Here is a 17,367-nt window from a genome sequence, read left to right as displayed (position 1 = left end):
CATGTCACAACAGAGGTTCATATTCTCAAGGACTGAAATACTTTTGTACTAAGGAAAGCAATTTTTTTAATATTTTTGAAGGAATAGTCCAGCATAGACTAATCAAGACAACACCTCACTTATAAATAAAATCTTGCATTTACCTGTCTTTAATGCTGGTCAGGTGTCCTCTCCAGTTCCCTCCTGGTACACTAATATGTACAGAGAGAAAGATAAATAAAAACATTAGGTTCTTATTTAACAATATCGGAATTATATGTCAGAATAATTATATTCCGGTCAACATTCAGCTATAAAAAAACCAAACAACCATCTACCCTGCAAAGAAATTATATAAAAATCCATAATAATTTATTAATTAACACCTAGAAACATTATATAAAGAACCAGCATTTAACAACATGCAAAGAATTGAGACTATTGACCTCAGCAGTTTATGCTGTCCCCAAATTTTAAGAATGACACAAACAATCAGTGTGCATTGACAAGTGTTAAGTTACTGCTTCTGCCACATTTTCAATCCAGGAAGACTAACTTGTAAAATGGCTCTGTAGCTCACATAAATCAAAGTGAACAGTTAAAAAAATCACAGTTGGGCTCACATCCAGCCTCATGACAAATATGGAATGGGCTCAGGTGAACCCCACTGTGCATGTGCACTGTAACTAGTTGTAATCTGCAGAGTCTGACAATCACTACACATAGAAACAGTGTGACCAGCTAAATACTGTGCTAAAACATAGAGCCTCCTAATAAGATTGTATAGAAAACTAGGAGATGAACAAAGTCCATACATTTAATCTTCACTTTACCTAGTGGAATTTGCTGTCTCTATCCTTTAAAGAAATATTTAACTTTCAACTAGCTTACTACTTCTACACTCCAATAAATTACAGGAAAAGCCCTCATACATCTGTCAATATTCCTTATCTAGCACACCAGAAAGAGATGAAGTCAGATATTTTGAATTGCCATGACCCAACATGATTTCCTAATTTTTGGACCAAGGAGTAGTATTTAACAGGTAAAAGAAAAGGTGAAATCAGTAAAAACTTTAAACTTTCACAGTAATTAGTGAGCAAAAATTAAACGCATCTTTTCATGACAACATATCTCTTGTGGAGAAGCAAAAATTAAAATGAGATGTTGAGGAGTCTTAGAGTTGATCTGTGGGATAATATGAATCCCTCCTCCTCATGAACTGCATCTTGTTATTGAAACTCTATTTACCTTTCAAACCATAGCTTTATACTCCGCATAAATGTTTTGTGAGGGTATATTTGGTTCTCTCTCAAATATAAGAGGATACCAAAGAGCTCTTTTTGTAACTCAGCACTTTTCATACCCCTGCTGTAGTCAAAAAACGACTGCAGGACATCCAAGGTTGGGACCACATCTTTAGCCAACATTTCATTGTACAGTTCAAAGGCGAGTTTCATTTCTTGGTGACGGCTGGCTGCTTTGATACAAGACTCGTAGCACGTCCGTGATGGAATCATAATCTTTTTCACTTCTTCCAAAAGAGTCAAGGCCATTCTCCATTGATCTGAATTGCTCAACCCCTTGACTAGAAGGTTGTAAGCCCCACTTTCTAAAATCTTAAACCTGGCTTTCATTATGTCATACACGTCACAGATTTCTGAAACCTGTCCCTGTTGGACACAGAGTGTCAGGTATTTGACCAACACATTGTATGCAATGTCACCATTACGCTTTGCCACGTGGGTCAGCAAGGACTTGGCCACATCAATGGGGCTGTTGCACCTGATCATACTGTTCAGCATCACCTCCTCAAATATTTCAGGTAATCGGAAATCTTCCTTTAGTTTGTTCCATTCCTCAGCCTGTAAAGGTTTTTCTGGAGGTTGTACATTGCTAAACTTATGCCTTGACAGACCATGACTCATTGACCATTTCTTTGCAGCTCCAACAGAGGAAGAAAAGTGGAATTTCCCTTCAGGTATTTCTTTAGTCTCCTCATCCCATCCTTTTCCTTCTTTGCAATCAATTTCAGACCTTTTCTTGGTAGGTAAAACATCAGTTTCTTTGGGGTCCACAGGTAATGCAGTGCTGGAAGATGTCATAAAACTGAAATAGTTAATTTTTTCCCTATTAGGGATGCTGAAAGAGGCAGCAAACAGCTGCTGACATCTTGAAACAGGCCAGAACATGTGACATTTCCATAGCAAAGCCTGAAAACCCTGCTGACTAGTTTGAGAAAGGAGTGCCATCACAAAACAAAATTACCTCACAATTAGCTCACTGTATCTGATAAAGTTATAAAATGAAAAATACAGTTTGCATGGGGATGTTCATTAATAAAAGCCCAAGAAATGTCAAGCTGTATAAGCTTCTGTTTCCAATGGCTTGTTCTGTGAGTCCTTTTTGTCTCTTACAGACATAAAAAATGGTAAAATCTTTTTTCACAAAAATCAGTCTCTTGGACTGTGACGATGATCATCCAAAATGAGAGTTATCTTTCTTTCTAGAGAAGATGTTTTGCGTATTATGATTCCTGTTTGCTGGTTACAGCAATGATGTGTACTGCTTATGTTGTACGCAGAAAGGCAAAGTTGACGCAGCTGCACAAAAAGCACGGGGTTTTTCTTCCTGCCTTTGTCCAAGTCAGGGGATTTCCTAAAAATAAAAACAACACCACGATATCACGACCTGCTCCGTGGATTCCTGTAATATTTACATCTGCATGCTAGCAAACACGAAACTGGAGGTAGCTCAATGATTTCAGGTGAGAAATCCCGGTCCTGATCTTTCAGGCAGTCCCAGGACGGGGTTCCTACATGGCTTCCCTCACATTTTTCACCTGATGCCAAACTTCCATTCAACTTGTTTTCCCAATCCCAGATCCTTGGTAACGCCGCTGCCAAAGAGAGAGAGCAACACCGCGGGCGGTAATTACACTGAAATCCCAGGTACACGATAGATTATACGGGTAAATACCGGGAGGACCGCAGGCTGGTCCGCCTCAGGGGGAGAACCCGCAGAGTTCTGCGTCTCGGTGCCCCGCGGACCCGGTTCGGCCGCACCGCAGAACCCCCAGCTTTTGGGAAAGTCGCTCCCGCTCGCCCCTCGCTCCCTCATCCCCTCTCTCTCTCATCCCTCATGAGGGGCCCACCTGACGCAGCGCGCGGCAGCCATGCGCGGCAGGCGCGTGCCCCTGGCTAGAACAGGCCAGCTTCCCATTGGCCCGGAAGCGCGTGGCGGGCCCGCGCCCGCGCGTGGAGCCAATCGCGTCTCACGGGCAGGGCGACACGTGATCCGCGCGCCCGGGTGGGAGGAGCGGGGCTGCTCCGCCTTATCAGCTGCGGGCAGGAAGCTCCGGAGAGGCGGGGCGTGTCGCGTCGCGTCGAACAGCGCGCATGCGCGGGGAGGCGTTCGGCGGCGGGCGCGTGCCGATGGACTGGGAGCGGAGGCTGCGGGCCCGTCTGGCCGCGCGCCGCGCGCGTGAGTGCTCCGGGATCGGGAGCGGGCGGGGGAAGCGCTCCGGGGTGCCCTCAATCACCGGCGGGCCGGGGGACGAGCGTCGGCCTCTCCCCTTGCCATAGGGTCCGGGCGGGTCCCGGAGTCGCTCTGCGGAGAAGCGAGCTCCCGTCGTTCAGGGGTCAGCGAGCGGGAGCGGCGCGGAGCTGTGAGGGCCGCGCTGCCCGGCACGCCCCACCGCGGCGGGCGGCGGGGAGCGGTTCGCTCGCGGGGGAGCGCAGCCAGCGCAGGTGCGCAGCGACGGCCCCGGCCCCGCTCGGAAAGGCGATTTGAGTCTGCGGCACTGCTGCTCTGTCAGGCATCCTCATGTAGCTGCTGTGAATGCATACCTTGCAGTGAGTCGGCTGTGTGCAGTCAGTGAAGGTGGTGCTGTGTACATACTCAAAGTACTTACGGGCCGTATTATTACGTAATTTATGCGATTGGTCTGTGTTTCGCTTATTTCCACCTCGAATTTGTGTTACGAAGCGTCACAACCGGATAAACCTCTGTATTAACTCTATTTTTTAAGCCCCTCATTACATTACAACTCTGTTTGGAGTACACCGTGAACATTCTTTTCTGTGTCAATCAGCCAAAAAGAATGAACAAGAGCTAAAGGATGAAGAAATGGAATTGTTCACAAAATATTATATGGAATGGAAAGGAGGGAAAAAAAGTGACAATATATCATATGCAAGCATACCACGATTTTACTACAGGGTAAGTGAAGTATCCAGATAAACTTTTAACAAGAGGCTATTCTATGTTGTAAAAAAAGTTGTGCTCATTCATAGGGGCCCTGCAGCTTCAGAAGGTAAAGTAGATTGAGCTCTGAGTGAATTGCTTAGTCTAATTTTTTGTTTTATACGATTGTGAATTTCAGCATTGAAATAATTGCTAAGAATCATATCAGAGTCAGTGAAATATTTTGCTCCTCCGGCTGCTTGATAAAGATAGGAAGTTCTCTTTCAGAGGCACTTAATGTTCTAACTAAATTTTGACATACCAGTGTGACACATATATATCTTCTGGTTCCTGTTTAGACATGATGGGATGCTGCTTCATGAATATGGTGGGTCATTGGTCTTGCAGACTGGAGATAGATCTGTTACTTGCATTATCCATCAGAAATGATTGGTCCAGCAACCTTAGTTGTGGGATGAATCAGATTGGGATGGGATCACATGTCAACATCTTGATATTGCTGGCACTCATCAACTTGACCACTCAGCTGCTGTCAAATCTCTAATAGTCATGTATTCCTTAGGGTCTCATGCTTCTGCCAATTAAGTTCTCGAGTACCTGTGTTTCAGTTGATGGATATATGTGCAACTCTCTAAGTTCCAGTGGTGCTGTACTGTTCAGCACATAAATATTGGCAGAACTTTCACATTATGTATTTTTTATCTTATTTGTTGGCCAAAACAAGTCTAGTAGATGTTCACACTTTGGAGAGTCAGGCCTATCACAAAACAGAATGTGCTGTTTCTCCCAGGCAAAACAAAACAGTAAATGTCTTTCTTCTGTGTGTGAGCCCTCACATTTTGTCACTTTCTAGGGAAAGTGGTTACTCAAGTTACTTCTGTGTCTGTCCTGTTAAAGATGTCCTGCTTTAAGTATGTGCTTCATTATTTAAATGGTTTGAGACAGTATGTAAGTGATATCCCTTGCAGCAGAAGCAAGTTTGGTAGACTGGCTATTTTCTGTCAAGTAAATAACTTCAATCAGAGTGTGTGACTCAAGACCACCTAAGAGTACTTGCTGGATATGTAGTTTTTGAATGGTACTATGCAGAAAATTAAAATGCCACAATGTTTCCAGCTGCCAGCTGAAGATGAAGTCTTACTTCAGAAATTAAGAGAAGAATCTAGAGCTGTCTTTCTGCAAAGAAAAAGTAGAGAACTGTTGGATAATGAAGAGCTACAGGTAGGAAAAGAATTTCTGTGTGTTTTGTAATGGCTTCTGAATGGATTTAGATAAGTTCCTGTCAGAGTTTGATGATCTCCTGTCTGCCCACAGAATCTTGTAGTAAGATGCTTTGTATTTGGGCACACAGTACTTGGTAAAGTGGAAGTGCTGCCAGCCTTGGGCTGGGAATGCCAGTGTGAAACTTCCTCATTATTATATATGTGAGGACCAAACTGATGGCTTCTGGTTTTCTAGCACATTGCAATGATTTCCTTGGTGGGCCCAGAGGATGAAGTAAGTTCTGTTTATGTATCACTGAGAGAGACTCCTAAGGTAGTTGATTTTATTGCACTGCAAAGACAGAAGGGGTGTGACCCTAGAAATGCTAGTGAGGGAGGGAGAGAGAGTGTGCATGTGTTTTGCAGCATTTAAGGGAATGCTTTTCTGGCTGAACTGACAATATGTCCTGATTAACTGAGAGAACCTTGCATCAAGCCCACATTTTTGCTGAGTTTCTTAAACACTATGTCTTAAGCACATTGATGTTTATAAAGATATATCTTCTTAACCAAATATAAATACCTTTTAAGAATCTATGGTTTCTACTGGACAAACATCAGACATCACCAATGATTGGGGAAGAAGCAATGATTAATTATGAGAACTTTTTGAAAGTTGGTGAAAAAGCTGGACCAAAATGCAAGTAAGTCTTTCTTTTCTTGTATGTGCTAATTTTAACTTAACCCAAGTGCTATTGTAGCTTCCAGTTGCTAAAATAGACAAGAACAGTTTAATGGTGAGAGAAAGTCTTATCCATGTAGTTACTGATGAACTGGTTACTTTGCATCCTTGCAAAGGTGTGCTCTGCATCTCTGAAGTGACTTTTAATAGAGGTTCCTAAAATAATGGTAGTGCATCCTTTTGAAGAAGAAATTTTTATTAGCATGAACGTTTTTAGATGTTAGTGCTCAGCAAACAGCACATTATATGAATGAACTGGAAATTATGTCTCCAGTGATATTGTCCAACCTTCCCCTAATATCTTCTGATGCAGAATTTCCTACCAGATGTGCACAGCATGCAGTGAATGGTCCTTCTTTATGCTCCTGTTGGAGATGGCAGTTGTGCACATAGCTTTGTGATTGAGCTTTGGGCAGAAGCAAGTTATTTGTCAGTACTGGCAGTTTTCTTTTATGTGCATATTTGTTGTAGAAGATTGGAAGCTACCAAACATACTGTACTAAAGAGAAATTGAATAAAAGTTCTCAGAAGTTCTGCATCACTGAAGAGTCTCATGAGCAGAAAAGGTAGATTCTTTTTATTGAGTCTACTGTTGTTACTTGGTAGGATTCCACCTGATGAGTGTAATGTAGCATATTAACACATTCTGTGTTAAAACATTATTTTACAGGATCTGTAAATTTCAAATACTGTAACTGGATCTGTCAGTGCAGTGTAATCAGATGCATAGAAGTAGCTTTGTGTTTGTGTTCTGCAGGCAGTTCTTTACGGCGAAGATCTTTGCCAAATTACTCCATAGTGATCCTTATGGGAGAATATCTATCATGCAGTTTTTCAATTACGTCATGCGAAAAGGTTAGTGGAGGCTTATTCTCTCTTAGAAGTTGTTTCATTTTAAGGCTATTTTCAGCTTTATTAGTTACTTGATCTTCCCTTCAAATGCAGTGAGATCTGCCCTTAACTGCAAGTGCTATTTTTCTTGAGGCTTGGGATTTTTTTCTTGTTACTAGAAGGTGGGAATCCATCATACCTCTGAAATCCACCGCTCCTTGGCCACAGATATGCTTGATCTGTTTGTTAAATATATCATCATTCTGATTTCTTTTATTCAGGCAATACTGTGAAGTGCAAAACAATACAGTTCTATGGCAGGTGTGATCTTAACCACTTTGATCAGTCAGATAGCTTTGTTTGCTGTTTGTCCTTTGACAGTGGTGCTGTCTATATTTTCTAACTGTCAAATACATCAGTATTTTTCTGTGCTTGTCATTTACCATATTTTCAGCTATTTTTTATTATAAATATCCACTTGAGCTGAAAAAATGTGCTTTTTTTTAAAATATATGTTAGATGTTGTTTAAAAACACTAGGCTGGGTAGCAGAAAGGAATAGTTTCATTATCCTTTGCCCTTGCTACTGTGTTCTTATATCTGCTAAAGCCTTTGGGAAAGGAGAACAGCACCTTTCTCTGAGCAGCTCAGCCTGCTTAACTTAAAATCTTGTGTTGAGCAGGAAGCATGATATGCAGGTGTGCACAATATGCAAGAAATGAGTAATAGACCCATTTCCAACAGCAAACCCAAAAGCTGCAGGATAGGAGACTTGTGACAAAGTCTGTCACAATTGTATGTACTTCATAAAGGGTCACCCAGATGGACACAACAGAGGTTCTTTCAGAGCTTTGTTTCACCTAGAAGTTTTGAGTCTTGTATATTTAGGATGATACTTTTTTGCTAAGCAAACAAACATAATAATAATAGAAAAAAAAGCTGCCACCACCAAGTCACTTCATGTGTGATGCACTTTAAATTTAAGCCAAGAACGAAACAGCCTCACTCTATAATGTCTGCCTTAACACACCAGGAGAAACACTTACCTTGCAGAGTGAATGTTATGAAAGACAGCTCATATTGCATAAGAGGAACTTTTGAACTGTTTCTTCAGAAAATGGGAGTTAAATTTAATGTTAAGTATGTGAATAATGGTTTTTATTAATCTAATCTATACTCCATCACTGTTAGAGTGCTTTAACAATGAGTTCAAGTACATTGTCCTGTAGAATGTCCAATTAATATGCCTTCTCATTACAAAGAAAGATGCTTGTGTGATTCTAATTCTTGTCTTGTGACTCAGAAGTGAGGGCCTGACATGTGGCTGTAGCTGCAGTGTCTGGTGCTATACAGGGGGCTGTCACAATCTTACCTGTAAATAACATTGCACAGCTGTTTAATGCAGTGAAAATGCACTGCTACACATTTCTAAGTCAGTGAGAGAGAGCAAATCCATGTCATTCCATATAATCAAGTGTGTGCTTGCAGCCTGGAAAGCCTGGGCTGCATCAAAAGAAGCATGGCCAGCAGGTCAAGGGAGATGATTCTCCCCCTCTGCTCTGAGACTCTTGAGACCCCACCTGAAGTCAACCCAGGAAAGATGTGAGCCTCTCCTATGACAACAGGCTGAGAGAGTTGGGGTTGTCCAGCCTGGAGAAGAGAAGGCTCTGGGGGAAGCCCTCATTGTGGACTTTCAGTACTTAAAGGGTGCATATAAAATGGAGAGTGACTTCTTACCCAGGCAGATCATGACAGGACAAGTGGAAACAGTTTTGTATTAAAAGAGAAGACATTTAGAGTAGATGCTGGGAAGAAATACTTTACTCAGAGGGTGGTGAGGCACTGGAACAGATTGTCCAGAGAACTTGTGGATGCACCATCCCTGGAACTGGTCAAGGCCAGGTTTGATGGGGCTTTGAGCAATCTTATCTAGTGGGTACCATCCCTGCCTGTGGTGGGGGGAGGATGGAACTAGGTGATGTTAAAGTTGCTTCTAATCCTAGCTATTCTGTGATACACCAAATAAAATGTGGTATCTGCTCAGCCATTTTTCACATCTAGTTATAAGGCAGTTGTGGCAAGGGTGTATATTTATATTACAAACAGTATATATTTATGAAGTGTATATTTATAGTACGTTGCAAGTGACTCTTAGAAATTTCCAGACTGAAACTTTCTAAGCAGCGCATGACATGGCTTTGCTTAACGCTCAGAGAAATGGGAAGAAGCACTTAAAATCCAACTGTGCCTTGCAGCCTCTAGAATAACTTCAAATTTTGGCAAGAACTCAAAAGCCCCATAGGTTTCTTGCACTGTAACTCTGTTTTCTGTTTCACAGTATGGCTTCATCAGACAAGAATAGGTCTCAGTTTATATGATGTGGCAGGACAAGGCTACCTCAGAGAATCAGTAAGTAAATTCTTGATTAATTTAATGTCTCTTTAATGAAATGATAGAGCATCAGAAAGACCCCAATTTTTTCCTAGTCTTGTCTTGTAAAAGCTTATATCATAATACAGATTTGGGGTTGGCACATTTGTTTGGATAAATTGCAATTCATGTATTTAAGAGATGTGGTGGTGAGAGTGGTGCTAGCCTTTTGAATTTACGGGTAATTTTCTGAGAAAACGATTGTATCTACAAAGATTTCATGTCATTAACACTTTACTAGATTTAGTAGGATATGGTAAAAATCACAAATTATTCCTCAGTGAATTATTCTTCTGTTCTAAAAGGAGGTAATATTATAAAATAAATTTAAAAACAAAATTGTCCTAGTTTCCACTCAAAGAAAAAGGATTTAAAGAATATTCAGCAATGGGATAATCCAATCAGGAGTTATGTTCCTGCTATTTGAAAAAGGCACAGCTGAATGCATTTATATTTACATACAAATATCTCGTACTTTGTTAAATTCTGCTTTATTAATGGATTGTTTCAGCCCTAGAATCATATGTGCATGTATATGATATGGGATTTCTTGCACTGAGACAAGAGCTTTTTTGACCTGCATTCATGCTCTTTTCTGCATTGTTGCAGGGCTGTATTTTTAACAGAATACACTTGAAAGCCACGGGAGAATATAGTAAACGTGGAACAATAGTAATGTTTAATGCTTGTTTTCTTTCTTAATTCTGCAGGATTTAGAAAATTATATTTTGGAACTCATCCCTACTTTGCCACAACTGGATGGCTTAGAAAAATCTTTTTACTCCTTCTATGTCTGCACAGCAGTTAGAAAGTTCTTCTTCTTTCTGGATCCTCTCAGAACAGGTAGGTCTCTTAAAATGTTTCCACTGAAGCTACTTATGTTTACAAAGGAATGTGTAGTTGTCCTGGCAGGCTTTTGTTCAGCATTGAAGATTAATCTCCACTGAAGACCATGACTCTTTGTTGTGGGTCTAATAATCTACTTTGACAGCTAATGAATTTCTGTGAGCTACCCATCAGTTGAAGTACTATAGAGTTATCTCATAGAAACTGACATATAAGATATTGTTTCATCATAATGAGCCATTAGCAGTAGCTAATTTTGTAAGTGTTTAGGGTGAATAGAAAATACAGCAACCAACAACACAACTGCTTGTCAGAACACCCACAGAGCTGTGGAAATGCTCAGGAATGGTTAAAGTGATGTGCTTTTCTTGTGATTAAATCTGTGTGCACCATGTAGACCTACTAGAAAAGGTCTGCAGTTAGGTCTGATAATGCTTGTTACAGGTGTAGCTCCCTCCTATGCCCTCAATTTAAGTCACAAAGTACATGTGTTTTCAAGGTCCAGCTGTGCCCCTTGTAAAGGTGAGAATTGTGTGGGCAGTAGCCTTTGACAGAGGTAATTGCAAACGTTTGGAGAGGGTGGGTGGGAAGTTGCCATTATTTTGCACAGCTGTTAGCACAGGGTCTGTGCACCAGTCAGAGCTGCACCAGCAGAAGTGCATTCTGCTACCTTACCTTTGTGTCACAGCTGTAGTTTTGGAGATGTAAGAATATCCTGTCATTTAGGAGACTATTACTTCATCAAATGTTTTAAGTGTGGTTTCTTTGCATTTTTATTTTACATTTTGAGTTGATGTTGAACAGTCACATTTATTTTAATCTGGTTTTCTGGCATTTAAGGCTTCAGGATAGCTCCTGCCAATATCAGGCTAGTTTTGTTCAGTCATTTTAAAAGGTATTTTATTTTATCTCTGAAACTAGAGCCTTATCCTTGATGTTAGATATGGGTTTTGTTTAGCTTTTGTTTCTTAAAAATTTGTGCTCCTAATACTTCTTTCTGAAGTGGAACCACCTAAATGAGAATAAGTCAATTGATATGTTGGCTGAGCAAGTGTTAAAATGTATTTTCCTTTTCTTGCTGCAGGGAAGATAAAGATACAGGATATTTTAGCTTGCAGCTTCCTGGATGATTTACTGGAGGTAAAGGTCTCTAACATATACTGTTGTATTTTAATTTACTCTTTCTGAATTCTAACTTTATGTTTCACTTAGTTAAGGGATGAAGAACTTTCTAAAGAAAGTCAGGAAACAAATTGGTTTTCTGCTCCTTCTGCATTAAGAGTTTATGGTAGGTTCCTTTCTATGTCAACACTTTTCTTCTCCTCTTTCTTGTATGACTTAGGCACATTATTACTGCTGTTTTTTCTCTGTTTTTGTCATGTTAAATCCTCCTGCTAACTTGTCTTTTCAAATCCTGTACCCACCCTTTCAGTTTATCTTCCTGACTTTCTTTAATTTTGATTCTTCACTGTTGCTCTTTATTGTGGTTTTATAATCTGTCACCTTGTTGCACAAGGTACAAGATTCCTCTGTAACCTTCTCTTCTGCCTCTGTTCATGCCTTTGCATCATCTCTAGCTCTTTTTTAATGCTTACAGTATATTTGTATAAAATAATACGCTCTTAGCCTTCTGCTCCTCTCTCAGTATCCACAGCTATTAACTTAGATTAGAACTGCTAACACCTCATGGGAATCCCACTTCCTCTCCCTCCATGCTCTGTGCTTATTTCTGATGCTTTATGAGTATTATTGTGGATCTAGTAAATTCTCACTTAACTGTGTTAATTTTATTAAGGAAATAAGAAAATTTAGCATTTCAATGTTTATTTTTCTCTGTTAAAACAGTTCTTTTCTAATAGAGGTATATTATGGTTTCCTTTTTTCATCTCCTTCCTAGGTCAGTACTTAAACCTTGATAAAGATCACAATGGTATGCTCAGCAAAGAAGAACTGTCCCGGTATGGAACAGGGACTCTGACCAACATATTTTTGGATCGTGTTTTTCAGGAATGCTTAACTTATGATGGTGAAATGGTAATTTCATATCTTCCCTTTATCCACAGCATAACATCTTTGGCTTATTGAGTTGAGAAATGTGTAATAATCAGTGTCTTTTAAACAAAGAGTAGCTTGAGGTAAAGTAACTTCCATTTATCACTGTGCACACAGATGACCATGCAACATATTGAAAATAGAATTTTTTTAAGAGCAAGGTGCTTGCTGCATGGCCTAAAAATAAATTGCTTGTTTGAAAAAGCTGAGGTGATAGAGACTCCAGACAGCCTAGGATAAGGCCACTTGCAGATTCAGTTACAAAAAGTGCATGTTGAAAAAATGTATAGATGCAGCAATACTTTTTAGTTAAATGTAATGCTTTAAAGGGAACCGAAGACAAGTGGCAGACTTGAGATTAGTCCAAATTAGCTAAGCTGTCAACTTCTTCATGAAGACAACTGTGTTTTTCATTTTAAGCTTTCCATAGCTGTGAAAAATGAGAAGTCTAACTAATTTAAAGTAACACCTTATATCTGTATTTTTTGAAACTAATTAATGTCCAGCCACAATTCTTGTCTGCATTCAGAGGACTGGAGTTTAGAGTGATGTTACAAATGCACTACACAGTCCTTTTGGCCCCTGAGCAGTTTTTTTGTGAGAATCACATAATCATTGAGGTCATAAGGGATCCTCTTAGCTGTCCTGTTCTGGACTTGCAAGAGTAGGTTCTTCTCTCTTGTATGGGGGAGACCAGAGCAGGACCCAGTGCCAGGGTGTAGTGTAAGCAGGCTGAGAAGGATCGCCTTCCTCAACTTGTCACCAAAGCGTTTCCTAATGCAGTTGAGGGTGCTGGCAGCAGCCTTTGCTGCAAGGACCTCTTGCAAAGCTGCTTTCTGACTAGTCAGCCTCCAACTCTACAGCTCTACAGCGGGGTTATTCCTCCCCAGATGCAGGATTTTGCATGCCCTTTGTTGAACTTGCTGGTAGCCTGTTTTTCCAGGCTGTGAAGTTCCCTCTGAATGACAGCACAACTCTCTGGTGTTACAGGTAAACAGGGTAATTATACACACAGGGCTGTAGGATTTCTGTCCTTGTCACAGCTGTATCTTGATTGGGAAACCAAGAATCCATACTAATGAAAAAGAAAAGTGATACTTGTTTGGAATGTTAACTAATATTTCTAGGATGTAATTTGCCAAACCACTGACTGTGATCTAAGGATTATATACATAATTGGCTATATAGTTCACTATTTGGTAGCAGTAGGCTTATTGCCACTAGACAATGTATAATAATGAAATATTTTATATGTTTTTTCTTAACTAGTTGGGTATGTTCAGCAATTTAAAGATATATTAAACATTGTTTAAAAGCATATATATGGCATGTTTCTTTTGGATTTATGCTTGGAATGCTATTTTGCCTCTAAAATGGCAGGATTTCCCATTAGTAGCAGTCATTAAAAAGTAACTTTTCTGTGCACATTAGTGGTAGCAGCCATTTTCTATTTCGTGTTGTCTTTTTCAGAAAATAAACTGATCCCCTACAATGAAATAGCTGCCAATTATAGAGTTCCTGCTTGCAGAATCAATTTAGAAAGAAGACTATAATAAACATGATTGTATCTACTTCTAGGACTATAAAACCTACCTGGACTTTGTGCTTGCATTAGAAAACAGAAAGGAGCCTGCAGCTCTGCAATATATTTTCAAACTGCTTGACATAGAGAACAAAGGACACCTGAATGTCTTTTCCCTTAATTATTTCTTTAGGGTAAGTCTCTTTATACAAGTAGGCCATTTTCTGTGTTTATAGTGTTATAGCCTATGTGTGTCTGCATGCAGATCTGCAGGAAATCACTTCAAATTACCTACAGCCACAGGCAGGCTTGTAATGACTTCTAAGAAGATTTATTTTTTTTTTAAAAATAGACAAAAATTGGAAAGATTTCAAAAGGTGTTTTCAGTAGCTTATCTGCAGTTGAAATTGACTGTTTTGATTTTGAGTAGGAAAAATATTTTCTATTGATTTGAGGTTTTTTTTAATTGAAAATTGTCCTAAAATTGGATGACCTATTAAAATCTTTTATGATGGTTCTAACTGATTATTGTCCATGTTTTTAATTTCAACTGTAACCCTGAAATTCACTAAAAGAAATAAAAATAATGAAATTTATTGATAGGCCTATATAGCTGTGGGATTTTTCATTCAGTGCTTTGCTTGCAAGAAGCTTCTTGCATTTTTCATATGCATTTGTACCTGTTGCTTCCAAAGTAGATTTAAACTAAGCTTAATTTTTTTAGTTGCTGTTAAAATTAACTTAAGATTGTAAAATCTTCCTCCAAACTGTGGTTTGTGTGGAATGGGGTTTTTGCTGGTTTGTTGTTTTTTTTCCTTCTGTCTAGTGGTGATTTTGATTTGGAGAGAGAGCATGTTTTGTTGTTTCATCTTGTTTTTCTCATAGCTACCTGAGATATCATGGGAAGAGAAGTGCTATGCAGTAAAATACTATTTTTGATGTGGATAGTTCCAGCTGAGTTACAAGCTTGATGGTTTATTCATGTACAGGATTCCCTCAGTAGTATCTATTCAGACACGGGCTCAAGCTCTCCAAATTTCTTTATATGAATCTTTGTATTAGAACTGTGAAAATAAATAATGTCATTGTACTTAGCTGTATGCTTGAAGGATAAGGAGCAAGGTACATACCATTGAGTCAGTAAAGCATTCAGGCCTGCTCAAGGCATGATCTTATATCCACCTTACTTCTGTATTGTAACAAGTCTTCTTTTGGACATGGAACATTATAAGTTTTCCTTGAAATCAGAATAGTTGTTCTTGACTCTGAATGATTGCTTTTCTGCTGACATTAAGTGTGAATAGATCTGCACCTACAGAGGCTGTGCTGGCAAAGCTGTGCTGACAGGGCTGTGCAGCTTGTGCTAGTGAAACAGTTCTGTTCATAGGTGTTAGGTTTGGTGATGCAGATATTTAAATAGTACCACATTAAAATAATTGATTTGTCTTTCTGCTGATGGGTCATTTTCCTTCTCTTTCCCTAGCCTATATTTCATACTGTGTCAGAAATGTAACCTTATGGTTTGGGAGTATTAGTATCTTGAGTGTTGAGGGTTAATATGCAAATGGCTCAAACACTGGTCATAATGAAAGTGAGATTCATATCATACTAATAAAGAACTGTGAACCTAGAGATGTATATCATTGATAATGCCTTAACTCAGCTTTGCCTCACATGTGGAAGGAAAATGATTGCAAGCTCATTGTACCATGTACATTCATTGTACCATGAATGCTTTGTTAGAGGGTAATACAGTTTAAGACGCAGAAGCATTTAATAACTTTTATACAGTGTCAATAATATACTGCACTAACCATTCCCAACTTCTCTTTTTTCTAGGCTATTCAGGAACAAATGAAAATTCATGGACAAGAACCAGTTTCTTTTCAGGATGTCAAGGTTAGCTCTGCCAAATGGAGTACTGTATAAAATCTTTGAATAAGCATTTCATAATTTAATTATGTTACATCATAATTAATAGGTTGCTGTATATTTACTTGGAGAGTAGTAGAAATGAGCTGACTTGTCCTACTCATAGATTTGAAAATGCCTTTCTAGTCAACAGTTGCTCTGTAAAATAACGGATATGTTCTAGTAGTTTTCTTAATAGACAAATTACCTGGTTTTTGTTCCTTACACTTGAAGGTACTTGCTAAGTGCATTTTACAGTTCTGGGGATCATTCCTTGGGGGATGGGGGGCAGACTGGTGACTTAAAAGCCTATAAAACTGATTACTATCTACTGTTTATTTAGCAGTTTTAGTACATAAAGAAAGTACAAGAGCTTCTACAAAATTTAACTCCTACAAGTGAACTGAATTTCTTTTTGCCCCTTTGTGGCTAAAGCCTTCCCAGAAAAGCAAATTCTTACTTGAGATGTGGGAGCTGAGGACACTGTCCGAACTGTAGCAAATCAGTCAGTGTGCATTGTATCTTAAATGCTTTGGGGCTTAACAGCTGCTTTTTGTAAACTGGTGTGGGTGGCACGAGTTGCCCAAATATCATTCTGTATATGGTATGAAATAGCTATTATTCTGCTCATTAATGTGTGGGGGCTTTTCTCCTAATTTTGACTTGTCTTTCATAGGATGAAATCTTTGATATGGTGAAGCCCAAGGACCCTTACAAAATCTCCCTTCAAGACTTGATCAATAGCAGTCAAGGAGACACTGTTACCAGCATTCTAATTGATCTGAATGGGTTCTGGACGTACGAGAACAGAGAGGTCCTTGTGGCAAGCGATAATGACAACACTGCTGATGGGGATGATACGTGACTTTGAATGGGAGCAGACTGTATCCATGGAGATCTCAATCTGATGGGCCAGCATCATTCATTATCTGAATCAATTCCTCTTCCATTTTACTTCTCTCCCTTCCTCCTTTGCCCCACATATGATACAAAATGTGGTACACACGAGTCACAGAATTAATTCCTGAAACCAAAAAAGTAACTGTTGTTTAAGAGGCAAAAGTTACTTTTTTTTTTTAAATAAATATTTTTGGACTTTTTTTCATGCATACCAAGCCCTATTCTTATTTAAATACCTTATTCCAAGTGTGAATTTACCCTGAGTAAAAGTAAGAATGTGGTTGTTGGTATCTTCAGCGCTCACCTGTATCTGCTCAGCCATCCCAAGCCTCCCACTACATTCTGCATGGCTTCATCTAATTACAGCACTGTTGACCATTCTGTTGTGAAGGCAAAAGTTCTCAGGAAGAAGTAAAGAATTTAGGCCTTTTTCTTCTATGCATGACCAGCTTTAAGTGTGTAACAGGAAGGATAAGTAAATCATTGAACCGGATAGTTACCTAATTTTAAGAGGTTCATTAACAGAAATAAAACTGCACTAGCTTTAGATCTAGTTAAAGCTAATGCAAGCACCTGTACAGAGGCTTTCACCAAGTTAACCTCCTGTGCAAGTATTTTATATAGTCTTTCTTAATTGTACAGCTGAGCTACAGCAGTAGTTAAAGCTGTGACACTCTCTTAATCCTTAAGAAAGCCACAGCAATGTTTCAACTTTCAGACAGAATTACAATAGCTCCAGGCCAGAAG

The 17,367-nt window shown here is 39.4% G+C and overlaps 2 protein-coding genes across 6 annotated transcripts in view; one reads left to right on the top strand and one right to left on the bottom strand.

Annotated features, from left to right (window-relative positions):
• Positions 1-3,407, bottom strand: part of PRORP (protein only RNase P catalytic subunit) — a 39,516-nt gene extending 36,109 nt beyond the window's left edge. Inside the window, exons 1-3 of one of the 2 annotated variants that reach the window (XM_023927886.2) lie at positions 3,134-3,407; positions 1,231-2,637; positions 144-191 (exon numbers count right to left, since the gene is read on the bottom strand). In XM_023927886.2, coding sequence (XP_023783654.1) covers positions 144-191; positions 1,231-2,231 — 1,049 coding nt within the window. In that variant the 5' untranslated portion in view covers positions 2,232-2,637; positions 3,134-3,407. Of the gene's footprint in view, positions 1-143; positions 192-1,230; positions 2,638-2,958 lie in introns of both variants that reach the window. The other variant, XM_023927887.2, reaches the window with a different exon arrangement.
• Positions 3,345-16,820, top strand: PPP2R3C (protein phosphatase 2 regulatory subunit B''gamma). 4 transcript variants are annotated; one of them, XM_086893254.1, is made up of 13 exons: positions 3,345-3,462; positions 4,073-4,200; positions 5,302-5,406; positions 5,979-6,091; positions 6,887-6,984; positions 9,298-9,368; positions 10,100-10,232; positions 11,320-11,375; positions 11,448-11,523; positions 12,133-12,269; positions 13,866-14,003; positions 15,649-15,708; positions 16,397-16,820. In XM_086893254.1, exons 1-13 carry the CDS (start codon positions 3,378-3,380, stop codon positions 16,583-16,585), a joined length of 1,389 nt encoding a protein of 462 aa, XP_086749380.1. In that variant the 5' UTR covers positions 3,345-3,377; the 3' UTR covers positions 16,586-16,820. The 4 variants fall into 4 exon arrangements, with proteins under 4 accessions (XP_086749380.1, XP_086749382.1, XP_086749381.1 ...); XM_086893256.1 differs by having other exon boundaries at positions 3,452-3,728; XM_086893255.1 differs by having other exon boundaries at positions 3,452-3,833.
• Positions 16,821-17,367: the final 547 nt, after the last annotated feature.

This window comes from Cyanistes caeruleus, chromosome 6 (genome assembly GCF_971803275.1).
Source record: "Cyanistes caeruleus chromosome 6, bCyaCae1.hap1.1, whole genome shotgun sequence".
NCBI classification, from domain to species: domain Eukaryota; kingdom Metazoa; phylum Chordata; class Aves; order Passeriformes; family Paridae; genus Cyanistes; species Cyanistes caeruleus.
This window is presented reverse-complemented; position numbering and strand designations above follow the sequence as displayed.

Excerpts from the sequence above, each read along its gene's own strand:
- PPP2R3C (XM_086893254.1), top strand. The coding sequence starts at position 3,378 with ATGCGCGGGGAGGCGTTCGGCGGCGGGCGCGTGCCGATGGACTGGGAG. Across the intron at positions 3,463-4,072 it reads TCTGGCCGCGCGCCGCGCGC|CCAAAAAGAATGAACAAGAG; the intron begins GTGAGTGCTCCG and ends TGTGTCAATCAG. Across the intron at positions 15,709-16,396 it reads TTTCTTTTCAGGATGTCAAG|GATGAAATCTTTGATATGGT; the intron begins GTTAGCTCTGCC and ends TGTCTTTCATAG.